The sequence below is a fragment of the Priapulus caudatus genome, unplaced genomic scaffold, assembly GCF_000485595.1.
Source record: "Priapulus caudatus unplaced genomic scaffold, Priapulus_caudatus-5.0.1 Scaffold41, whole genome shotgun sequence".
Taxonomy (NCBI): Eukaryota; Metazoa; Priapulida; class Priapulimorpha; order Priapulimorphida; family Priapulidae; genus Priapulus; species Priapulus caudatus.
Window position 1 is genome coordinate 403,966 of NW_014577102.1, and position 12,909 is coordinate 416,874.

The 12,909-nt window shown below is 40.4% G+C and overlaps 1 protein-coding gene across 2 annotated transcripts in view; it reads left to right on the plus strand.

The window, feature by feature from the left end:
- The window catches only part of LOC106820441 (HAUS augmin-like complex subunit 5), a 15,563-nt gene extending 3,209 nt beyond the window's left edge, over positions 1-12,354 (plus strand). Inside the window, exons 1-15 of one of the 2 annotated variants that reach the window (XM_014824966.1) lie at positions 2,348-2,500; positions 3,298-3,393; positions 4,357-4,526; positions 4,786-4,945; positions 5,279-5,366; positions 6,322-6,416; positions 6,965-7,129; positions 7,538-7,616; positions 7,756-7,913; positions 8,402-8,564; positions 9,236-9,462; positions 9,661-9,778; positions 10,633-10,777; positions 11,060-11,192; positions 11,727-12,354. In XM_014824966.1, coding sequence (XP_014680452.1) covers positions 2,445-2,500; positions 3,298-3,393; positions 4,357-4,526; positions 4,786-4,945; positions 5,279-5,366; positions 6,322-6,416; positions 6,965-7,129; positions 7,538-7,616; positions 7,756-7,913; positions 8,402-8,564; positions 9,236-9,462; positions 9,661-9,778; positions 10,633-10,777; positions 11,060-11,192; positions 11,727-11,835 — 1,962 coding nt within the window. In that variant the 5' untranslated portion in view covers positions 2,348-2,444 and the 3' untranslated portion in view covers positions 11,836-12,354. Of the gene's footprint in view, positions 1-2,347; positions 2,501-3,297; positions 3,394-4,356; positions 4,527-4,785; positions 4,946-5,278; positions 5,367-6,321; positions 6,417-6,964; positions 7,130-7,537; positions 7,617-7,755; positions 7,914-8,401; positions 8,565-9,235; positions 9,463-9,660; positions 9,779-10,632; positions 10,778-11,059; positions 11,193-11,726 lie in introns of those variants that run through there. The other variant, XM_014824959.1, reaches the window with a different exon arrangement.
- Positions 12,355-12,909: the final 555 nt, after the last annotated feature.

Consider the following 12,909-nt stretch of genomic DNA (forward strand, 5'->3'; position numbering starts at 1 on the left):
ATTCTAACCCTAAACCGACCAGGCTCTCCGACTGTTACACGACGGAGGAGCCTCTCGCCACGTAGTCACGGTAGTGTTAAGCGAGATGGGAACTTATGGCTATTCTAACCCTAAACCGACCAGGCTCTCCGACTGTTACACGACGGAGGAGCCTCTCGCCACGTAGTCACGGTAGTGTTAAGCGAGATGGGAACTTATGGCTATTCTAACCCTAAACCGACCAGGCTCTCCGACTGTTACACGACGGAGGAGCCTCTCGCCACGTAGTCACGGTAGTGTTAAGCGAGATGGGAACTTATGGCTATTCTAACCCTAGCAATACCGTTTCTTGGAGCTATCACAGTCACAGACACAGTCACACTTATCGGTTCAAGGATAGAGAACATGGGTCCCAATATTGCAATAAAACCAATGTCATTTACATCAATATAAATATAATATTATATCAATATATAATACTAATAGGTTAGGGTTATGGTTAGGGTTAGGATTAGGGTTAGGGTTAGGCACATTGGTTTTATTGGGACCCAAGGCCATGTTCTCTATCCTTGGGCCCACTTATCCACCACAAGTTCCCTTCTCGCTTAACAGTAACACTACGTTGGCGAGAGGCTCTCCGACTGTTACACGTCGTAGGAGATGTACCCTCACCCTTACAATACATTATACATGTCACAGTCACAGATAGCCCGACCAGGCTGTGCGACGGATTGTCTATACATGGGGTATTCTAACCCTAGCAATACCGTTTCTTGGAGCTAAGTCACAGATAGCTCTAGTACTATAGCCCGCGGATCGCTGCCGCAGGCTCACAGAGTCACAGAGTGACAGACCGTACCCTGATTTGGACGTATTTCCGATGTTGTAAATCTAAAATATAAAAGCTAGCTCTTAGAGGTTTAGAGGTTTCTTCTATGTGATTTACCACCTTGACAGAGTGTATGTATTAGTATTAGTATTACGACATCAGTTGGCTGAAAGTCCGGGTACGGTGGGTCCGGGGACAATGCAGTGTACGCAGCGACATCGTATAGTACCCCGAGGTACTTTCCGATATGTCGAACCGTACCCAGGGTACCCTCCGATAGTACCCTGGGGGACATAGACCTTATGAGCACCAGGGAAACCTGACACTCACGTAATCAAAGCTGAATTTGTCACTTTTCTTTGTGTAGAAAGTGGACTATTTTTATTTAGTTAGATATCTATAGAAGCAATGTAAACTGTATACTATATACTTCAAGATTCTAGGCACTATAACTTTTGGATGTGCGGCAGTATTAAACTATGCATGGGGTACCGAGGACTGGAGAGGAGAAAAACGAAAGTAAAACCTTTCCCAGAAACTCCCCCAACATTCCTAGAGCTTGAAATATATTATTTGGCCAACTCTATGTTACATGTACATGCTGTTAATGCCACCCAATGTTTATTTTTATATACCATTTTGTTACTCACTGCTAGTAAATAAGCTGACCACCAAATTTTTGTGCAGGTCCACCAACTTTCTGAAGTTGGTGGTCCTGCTGTCCACTAGATTTTCAGCCGAAATTCGAACCCTGCGGTGCCGGGCTCGACAAAACCCGCTTGCCCGATGGCCCCCGATGGGCAATTTATCAAAGCTGAATTCGTCACTTTTCTTTGTGTAGAAAGTGGACTATTTTTATTCAGTTAGATATCTAGAAGCAATGTAAACTGTATATACTTCAATATTCTAGGCACTATAACTTTGCGGATGTGCGGCAGTATTGATCTATGCATGGGGGTACCGAGGACTGGAGAGGAGAAAAACGAAAGTAAAACCTTTCCCAGAAACTCCCCCGACATTCCTAGAGCTTGAAATATATTATTTGACCAACTCTAGCTCATAGGGTCTATGTCCCCGAGGGTACTGCCGGAACGTACCCTGGGTACGGTCCGGTATACCGGAACGTACCCTGGTAACTATTTGATATGGTTAGGGTTAGGGTTACGGTTACGGTTAGGGAGTAGGCGTAGGTGACTCCCTAGACTCGTTAGTGGAGTAGGCGAGGTACGGTCCGGCATATTAGATAGTACCAGGTTACGTTCCGGCAGTACCCTGGGGGGCATAGACCCTCTCAGCGGTAGTAGCGCCTATTTGGGAATGTGCGTTCATATTATTTTCAGTTTTTCCTCACTCTGTCCCAAGTGCCTGTGACCTAGCTTATCTGTTATACTTATAGTTCTACAATCTGAATCTATTGACGTATTGTTGTTTCAATCAGGCTTATTGCATCTTAACAATGTGTCAGGTGACTGCTAACAGGTAATATATCTACATGAGAAATATTTAAGATATTATTTTCTGTAATATTTTATCCAGTATGGAAAAAGGCTACCGTCAAGCAAATTTTGGAGGGGAACGTAAAGCGAAAGTGGATGTGTCCAATCTTCCATCGCTGTTACAAGACTGGCTGCACCGTATGAAGTATTGCCCTTGTCTTGGCTCTTCATATCCTACTGAGGAAGATCTGGCAAGGTATATGGCAGTATGATATAACATAATCACTAACGTTTTCAGTCTTGCTAATTGCTTTTCTTCTTTTCTTCTTACTATCTGAAAATATATATATATGTATCAGGAGTAGATAATAGGCCCTATTACCTACCCCTGATATGTATGCTGAATGTTATTTAGTTAATTTACAATTAGTTTATAATTTACACGTGTAATTTCAGTACATGGAGTGATATGAACAATTCCCTTGAACTGCACGTTTTTAAAATATCGAAGTGATTATTTCCCCGGCCGCCGTTTTTTCCCTGATTATTTTCGTGACTATGCCGCTGCGCAAACCATAACGTCCAAACCAGAAGTAAGGGTTAGGGTTAGGGTTGCGGCGGCGGCCCACAGGCGGAATACAGCGGCGGCGGGACACTTCGGTCTGCCGGAGAATTTAACTATGATTTTCAGCACTGCTTCTACGGCAAAGCCGGAGAAGCAGTGCTGAAAACGTACACTTGTTTCTCCAGCGCCGGAGATCTAACAAGAAAATTTGTTCTTAATTCTCCGGTGGCCGGAGAACTAACGATGGTTTTCACGGCTGCTTCTCCCAGCCTTTTAATATAGACATATAATAGCTGGAGTAGAGAAGAGGGGAAAAGGTTCCTATTATATGGTTATCTTACTTATCTACTAATAATATTGTATGTTATATAATATAATAGTGTATCATTGTATTATTTACATTGCATAACATGTTTGTGTTCTACAATAATTGCCATATATGCAGATTCACTAATTATTTATATAATGTCATTATGATTATTTTTCAGTTTGTGTAAAGGTCCAATGGTTGGAATTTGGAGTTACCTCATACAGCATGTGCATCACACAGAAACAGTAAATAATGTTAGAGGTAACCTAAAACTGTATCCTTGTGGAGCAATATGGCTCTTAGCATGTTTAATGTTATCTAAATTTATACGTAAGTGATTTACTTGAGCTCAAAAATACTAGTATATGTTACTTGCAACTTGTACTGTAAACTGGTGGGAATGAAAAAAATGCACTGAAATCATTGCAAGCTTGTATTTTTAGCTCGCCTTGACATCGTCAAGATGAGCTATTGCCATGGGTTGTCGTCCGTCAACATTTGACTACGGTCAACGATAACTCAAGAACCGTTTGACCCACATGTTTTAAATTGCATATAGTTGTTACTCCTATGGGAGAGGTTTGAACGTCCTATTTTGGAGCACGCCAGTCGACCTACATTCGAGCCTCGTCCACTTTTTGGCAAAAATGTAAATGGCTATAAATCAGTTCAGGTTCAATGGATTTTGCTCATTTCTGGTATGTGAGTGAATGAGGACTGGCCCAAAACATATCACACAGGTTTAGATTTTTTTTTTTAATTATGCAAATTAGGTAGATTTTGGCAATTTCACTATGCATTTCATTGTCTGCCTACGGTCAACGATAACTCAAGAACCGTTTGACCCACATGTTTCAAATTGAATACAGTTATTACTCATATGGGAGAGATTTTAACTTCTTATTTTGGAGCACGCCAGTCGACCTACTTTCGAGCCACGCCCACTTTTTGGCAAAAATTAAAATGGCCATCTAAATTCATTCGATTTTGTTACATTTTGGCATGTGAATGTGTAACTGTAAGGCTAGACCCAAAATGGTTGTTACTCCTATGGGAGAGATGACAACGTCCTATTTTATTCCCCCTCCCTCTTTTATCACACCCAAGGTGAGCTACAGTGTCATTGACACTTTCATTATATAAAATTACAGTACATCTATATTAATGTTACTAAAATGTTCCAATCGCTCGAATCATTTTATATACAATTACCCTTAACCAATTCCTTGGCAACAAGACAAGCACATCTATCGTCTGACCCTGCTTGTGGTAGTCACTTGATGGAAGAGCAGATAGAACTGCTGAAACACAAGTCTCGGCTTGACAGAGAGATAGCAGGGACATTGTCGGCGACTGAGCTCGTTAACAAGCATGTGAAACAACTCAACACAGAAATTACGAACACAGGTATGCAAAGGTAGAAAGAAGGAAGGTTAACAAAGCTTCTCATTAGAACTTTGGTGTCTTTGTAAAAAGTTAGAACTCAACTTCGCACTTTGACAAATATTTACAAAAAATACTAGACCAAGTTACAAAAGTAAAATTTAAAAAAAGGTAATGTTACACACTGTGACAGACCTCCTCACCCTGTTATGAGTAAAGGAATATTTGTTTAAAATGATTTCACACTCGGCATTAGAGTGATATGCTTGTTTTTTGTGTGCAGAGAAGCTTTATAAGAAGCAATGCTGTCAGATCAAGGAGAGCCGGCAGCGTACAGCTATGCTCTCGGCTCGCATATCACACTGGGAGTGTGAGAGGACGCGATTAACCGAACTAGACACACAGCTTACAGATCTAATGACCCTGGGTCAGGCTGGCAAGAGGTAGGCTAGGTCGTGGGGTATATTTTTACCTAGTAATATTATTTAAAGATGGATACACTCTTTAAACATAGCAGTCTATGTTAATTTTCTTGTGTGTCTGTGGAATGTAGGAGATGAATATGTTAAAGGATGTGAAAGTAATGTCAAGGGGTAATGAATTGACAGGTACTGCATTGCAAGGAGAGTTCTATATCAGTTATGTAAACAGAAAAGGAGCTGTTTTTTTAAGGTGAGGTGGGTTGAATGAAGTGAGGAATGATGCAGACGCAACATAATCTTGCATCTGTTCGTTGTGTTGATTTGCACTCTTTTTCTTTTCTCGTTTATTGTCAGAATGAGTTCCGGGGGTGCCAAATATTATACTAAGAAGGGGAGCATTGCAGAAGAAGAGACAGACCTGCACCTGGAGACGGCTGCAATGGTATGTTAAGCGAGTTGTAACTTGTTCATCAAGCGATGGAGCCACTAGAATATCCGCATCCAAATATGCACTCGTGAAGTTTAATGTAGTCCTCAGAGTAAATCATTTCAAAATTCTCGAAAATAAAACAATTTCTGTAGGTTCTTAAAAAGGAAAACTGTCTGCTTTGGAATTTCATGGGAAACGCGACAAATTTCAAAGGAACTTAGTTGATCTAATATGATAAAAAAGAAAATGACTTATAGTTTGATATTATTGTATCCCGACGGGGATACTATGGTTTCATGTCTCCCCAGCCGCCGTCGCTCGGTCCCCCGTAGAGAATTTCCCTTCCGCTCTATAGCTCGACCCCTAATTGACATAGCGCTACCAAACTTGGTATACTTACACATCTTGGGGAGAAGGTGAGCAGCGTACCAAAACCAGGTCACTGCGGTCTTTATTTGACCTTTACCTTGACCTTGATCATATTTCCCTTCTGCTATCTAACTCGGCCCCTAATTGACCTAGCGCTACCAAACTTGGTATACTTACACATCTTGGGGAGAAGGTGTGTCGCGTACCAAAACCAGGTCACTACGACCTTTATTTGACCTCTACCTTGACCTTGATGATATTTTCTTTCCGCTCTATAACTCGGCCCCTAATTGACCTAGCGCGACCAAACTTGGTATACTTACACATCTTGGGGAGAAGGTGTGCCGCGTACCAAAACCAGGTCACTGCAACCTTTATTTGACATTGACCTTGATCTTCATTATATTTCTTTTCCACTCTATAATTCGGCCCCTAATTGACCTAGCGCGACCACACTTTGTATACTTACACATCTTGGGGAGAACACGGGGTATACATGTAGTTGGCGACAACTGCCCTTTCTAGTTTAATTTGCAATGCAACTTACATGGGGAAAAACTATTTGCATGTTCTGATTATGGTTTGTTCACTGTTGCAGAAAGATGTGAGGGAAGCTTGTGAATTACTTCAGAACATTCTATCCAAGGACCTGCAAGCAGCTTCACTGGATAAAACAATGGAGGCGGGTCTATGGTATGATGACACCAGAGTTATCCTAACTCTTCAGAGCACATTATTCAGTCGGTGAAACAAAATAAATACCACTTGGTCAGATAATCTTGTTTCTAGGCTGTCTCTTTGGTCAATTGCTTTTTTTGGTACCGACGGCATTATTACTTGTTGTACTTGCCTTTTCGTCTTCGGCTATATTGGCAGTTATTTCTGACGTGTGTTACAGTATTCAACATTACGCACTGTCAATTCTATCTTTTTTAAATTAGTAAATTATTCAAGTTAAATATTTTGTGATTACACTACATGCGAAACCGTGAATCTATGTTACTGAGGTATACAAAAGTGTACGTAGGTTCACGAAGTAGCAAAGCAGAATTGTTTTTTATTGGCTACTCACATCTGAAATACGGGGTCAAGATGTCGTTTATAACTGACCGAATAGTTCAATGTTGTTGCAGTCTTCCACGGATGGATCCTATATTATATAAGAACCTTTTTAGGCTAACTTGGAAAATGCAGGTTATTATACATGTATGGGTGTTTAGTGTAGTTCAATGTTGTTGTAGTCTTCCACGGATGGAGCAGGTTGATGCTGCTGTAGAGAGGTTGCTTGCTGACCACAGCAGTGAGGAAGTCCTCACAGCGATGATCCAGAATTGTCGCAGCTCTGCATGTCAGCTTCAGCAGAGAATCGAACATGTCGATCCGAAGAAAGACCTGGAAGACGTGAAGTAAGCATTTGTTGTCTGCGTACGGTGGGTGCTGGGGAGGGGGCTCCTTTTCTATTGTGTCCATCCATCCCAAAATCGTATCGTCTTCACGTGTTAAGTGTATGTGTTACTGTGCCTTGTAACATGGTGCTTGATGAAAATTATAGAAAAATAGGTGCAGCGATGCAGCGCTTTTTTGATCATGAAAGATATAAGCAGGAACCTGTTAATGGTTTAGATTTTTGATTTTTTTACATGTAATTTTGATTTGAAGTATCACTTATAGTGACCTATATATTCTATAGTCCTAAAATGTTCTAGTCCTTCCTAGTTCTAAATGTTAACACTTCTTAAGAATTGCTTAAGCAATATGGGATGCATGATTAAAGTAGTTGCAGAATATAAAATAAACTTCTGCTCTATTTACAGGAAGAAGCTGGGCAATGGAAAACTGACAGAAATGCATCAGAAACCATGTATAAAACAAAGTGTTCAGGACTTACTGCAGGTCTGTGCAAAACTAACTTATAATTACCTTTCTCATGTGGTTGTGGTATAAAAAAAAGTGTAATGTCTAAAGCTCAAATATATACCGTGCTGATGTAGACACAGATGTAATTAGATGCATTTTTCTCTATCTTTTACAGTTAAGTTGTATGGAGCATATTAGAAGACACGCAGAGACAAGACAGCATGTTGCCAAAGCCTGCAGGACACAGGAGAGTTTGCAACTTATTCAGTTTTGCATCCAGGCCTTGCTGATAAAGATGTTCAAAGCTGATACCGTTGCTCTGTCTTTGGCTCAGTAAGTAAAAAAATGTCAACTTGGTTTCAGAAGTAGGACTTACTGGCACAACACGAACCATTTATGGCATAGAGTAGTATCAGTAGATCGTCAAGGCAAGTTTAAGTGCACAATTTTCTCCGGAGAAATATTGCAATATCACCTACTTGTGTGGATAATCTTTGCATGGTTCATATGAAAAGATGATCAAATCAATCCATCTTTGAGGTTTCACATTATGCAGGTTGCATCACCAACCAATGACTCTGTGTAAAAAAAAAAAAAATTTGTGACATTTTCATATGTGTTTAGAAGTCTGAGTATAGCACTTTAACATTTTAAGTATAGTCCTTGCTATAGGATGCCTATTATAAATATAGAAGAAAGCTTGAATTAACGAAAATCTGAGCTGTAAATCCTCTTTTTACACGTATATCAAATAAGGAACTAACAATATTGGAACGGAAATGCTTGACCGACGTGAGATTTATTTCTCTCTGCTTTCCCAGGAAGGTGATCAGTACACAGTTGAGTAACGCTGCAGATGTAGCGTGCCTGCAATACCTGCAGCAAGAAGCCAAGCATTACCAAGAGACAGCCGAGAAGGCAAATCAGCACAACAACGAATTGAAGCAAAAGTATGAAGCTATACAGGGCTTCAAGGCTATCGTGGTAAGCTCAAGGTGACAAGTATTGAAGCAGTGTTTTGCTACTGCAGGCCGCTCATAAGTATGTCACACTGCAAATGCACAGTGTGTACTTGGAATGAGTAATGAGAGAGTGATGTAGTAGTGAATTGCTTGCAGAATTGTTTAGCATAAAATTATATGGTGTACAGCTTATATGCCTAGCTACTTTTGATTATGTGAGAATGTTAATGGTTTTCGAAAAGCAAGTCATAGTAAAATGAAACAGATTCATATGCGTAATGCATTATGATTGCAACTGTTCTGTTAGCACCTCTATATTGGATCCTTTATTATAATATGACTGCACTAATATGATAATATTATATAGTCTCAATGCCTAAGGCCTGACTTGATCTGCATTTAAATTTCACAAAGCCAACAATATATGTGCATTTGTTTTTCTTCTGCTACATTATGAAATTGCTTGCATGCAAAACAAGTTGATTGCAAGCATAAATCTGCATATTTTAGTATATTTTATATAGCATTTTGTAGGAGACTGTGTGGATACTTAATCAAAAAAAGTATGAAAATATGAATATTTAGCTTTTTGCAGGGGAGTCTGTATGGATGGATGAATGGATGGCTCATCGCGTTATTGCGAACACATGTGAGTCTTACAGTATCTGTCGTCATGTTCATGTTCTGATTCAGGAGAAGAAGCAGCGGCTTATCAACGCGCTCCTGCACAGGAATGGCAGCATGAAGCCACGGCTAGAGGCCCTGAGGAGCGAAAACCTGAGCTTCGTGAGGACGAACCTCCGTGTCGCCATGGCAACCGTCTCCGAGCACGCCTTGCAGCTGCAGAAGTCGCTGTACGCCGAGACAGACCTGTTTGGTGTGCTGCGATTACCGTTGCTAATGACGACCACGATCGACAGGTGCGCGAGTTAATTGTTGTGGGACTAAAGCGTTGTAGAAAGATGACAGGATTTCTTTGGAACTTTTTGTGGGGCAGAGATGGAGATTTGAAAAGTTTGTCACAAGTAAAATTTTATGATTCATTAAATGTAAGTAAACTTGGATTCATATTATGAGTGTTGGCATGGTACATGTAGTATTGTCAATTTTTTTTCCAGTGGTGTACAACTTAAAACCATTGAATTATCGATTAATCGCTTTGAGTATCCATCGTTGCAAGTTGGCGGGCCATTGCTGGAGTCCTTGCTATTAGCCATAGATTTTCCACCCTATAAGGTATTTATACTTTTTATTTTAAACCAAACCTCTGTAGCATAGATACATATATATTTTGGTTTTCTTACTCTAGTGTTACATTAATTAGTTAGAGACGTGGAGTGCGGCTAGACTCAGGGTTGCATGTTTTAGTGGTAGTCTATGTAGACAGAGCGTCGCGCATCTTGTTGCGGCTACATTGATGTTATAGGGAGAATTGTGAACGTGTTTTAGGTCGGGCGTTTCTAGGGTCATTGTGAAATGGTGGTAGGACGCGGTCTGGGAGAACGGGTGACATGTGCGCTCAGGATGTAGGGGTTTTTGGGGTAATATAGAGAAGAGAGGTTAGGAGAGATTGAGGGAGATAATGTAACATATGATTTACAAATGTTGCATGAATTAATCAGCGGAGCTAGACTAGGGGTTGTTTTAGTAATAGTCTACACAAGTTTGGATTCCTTCTATATCATTTATTCAACAAACGTAATTCAACGTTACACTAGTAATATGTAGAATGTTAGCTGTTTAGCTGGCGTAACTGCTGGAATGCTGCTATTATGGTAAAGTATTTCGACATTGCCAACAGGTGGCAGCGCAAGCATGTTAATTAGAATGCCTTTGTTTGAGTGACTTCCTTCGTATAAAGGTACTCTAATGTTAATACAAAAAAGTATCCCTAATCAAAATCATTTGTTAACTATGTAAGTGAATATTTATTAAAATAGTAACAGATAGCTGTGTGTAGGGGAATGATAAACATGCACCCATAGAAGGCATTTTTCATATATGCTAGATTATTTGTATGTCAGACAGTGAGAATTGAATTACTATATATATAGAATTATATTTATCGATATTATTTGTTTTCAATTAAGGCGCCTGAGTCTCTGCTGCCATTCATTGTGAGAAGGAAACACCAACTAGCAGAGGCACAGTTCTTATGTGATGCTCGGGCATATACTGAGAATCGAATTCTGGAACTGCATGGCGGAAAGACATTTACAGACGATTCAGTTGAAGGTGACCGCAAGCTCTCTTTAGTAGTCACTGTCTGCCTCCCTCGCCTTCCTCCACTTCCCCTTCTCTCCTCCTTCCTTTCTCCCTGTTTCATTTTTTCTCCTTTCCCCTTCCTCTCTCTCTCTCTCTCTCTCTCTCTCATTCACTCACCCTCTTTCGCTCTCTCTCTCTCGCTCTCTCTCTCTCGCTCTTTTTTTTTCTCTCTCTCTCTCTCTCTCTCTCTGTCACTTTTCGATTGTTCATTTACTCACGGATGCATGGCAGTATTTTATACGTCTCTTGCAGAGGTGATCAGCAGAGTGAGTTGCTATGACGACGGGCAGCTGCAGACAACGCTGCCAGCGATCCAGGACACCCTGCTAAGGGTTGCAAGAGCCCTTGCCTCGTGTCAGACCCTGTCCACGCTGGTCGACGAATGGTAGGCATGACGACCTGCGAATTTCACTACAGATTTTTTCTTCGAATCACATAAAATGTCTTGAGCCGAATTGCGATTGTTTAATTTCATGTGCATCTCTGTCATCTCTTGGGGTCATCTTAGGAGTAAATTGTAAACAGCTTACTCATGCATTTTCGTCCTAATCTTTGTGCAGGTTAGCTACCGAATAGCCACATTAATAAAAAGAACACGTGTAAAACTGTTTCAAGATGACGTTATCTTTAATTCATAATGTACGGATGTGTCTGCCTGAGAAATAAACCTCCGGTGGTGTGGAGGGACGAATGTTAGCTAAATAGGGTCACCATCATGCTAGCCAGATTGTGCGTTATAAGTAATATTAAGACGAAATTGTTGAAGACAGTGCAGATTAATTAGGCTTAAATGCAAATGAAAGACCAATAGCCATAGAAGTTGGCAGCAAACTGGAGCTGATAGAGATAGGTCATTCCACGTTGTTTCCCCTTATGTTATGATGCCTGCGGTTCTAAGTTGGTTGTCATTTGTATTTAGGAAACAGCAGCCTGCGCAGTATGTCGTGCCGTGGGTGACAGTTGATGGTAGAAATCTTCAGCAGTGGAAGGACACGTGGTCAGTACAGGCATCAAGGCACGTGTCATAGAGGATTCCACCTTAGGTGCACACAGGAGAAATACCTGGGAGAGGTCTTTTGCACTCAAATGCGGTCGAAATGAGGAATATTTCTGTAAATTCCATGTATTTCTAGTATCCAGTAAGTTCTTAGTTTCATAGCTAATTATTCATCTTGTAGCAAACTGGTTAACGATTTTTTATGATTTATAATGTGCCTAATATAAGACAATTCTCTGCTGATTAAGCTATAGTTGAGTAAGTAATGTGTAGGAGTGCATATTAGTTCTATTGGAGGAACAATAAAAGTTCAAACCAGGACACTACACGTTGATATATGTGTGATGGTGGTTACATGCAGGTATATGTTAAGAGTAAGGTATATAGCTCATGCACATACAAAGTTAAATATTGTGTAATGAGTTTTTCTTGTGTTTTTCTACAAAATCATGACTAGCTTAATTGTTGTTAAATACTTTATTGGATGAAAAGAAGTTTGTTGCCACAAAAACTCTGGTGTTCATTGTCTCATTCTGGTTTCGTTACAGTGCATAGCACGTGAAGAAATTCACAGGGTACTATACATTTTGGAAAGTTCCGATTTTTAAAGGTTAAAAATAATAACCCAACGTGTGTGAGTACGCAAAAATATGCGTGTGGCAACAAGTTGATAACTTGATGCTCTTTAAAATCGTTGATTATTAGCAACTTTCTTGGTAGAACAGCCTTGCAAAAATCATTGAAGTCATGTAACGGGCATTTATATGGTTTTATCTGCAGCTGTCATCGTGGTTCCTACGAAGCAGGCTCAAGCTGACTGGTGCACATTCCATTTACAAACCCCTGTAATATCTTGCACACACGCGCACATGCCCAAAAAAACAGAATCTTCACCATCTGTGCTTGTCGCGGGCATAGTGCGAAATTCTGCTAGTGGGTGGCAGGCGAAACATGGGCGCATTCCTGCAAAATAAGAACCTGTAGAATACGTGTATAACGGTAAACTTGCCCCGCTCTGTTTCGATAAAATTTTCCAGCGGCAGTAGAGAAATACGTCCAGCTGTACGATGTCGGATTTCGATGCTTAGATATTGAAGTTGACACA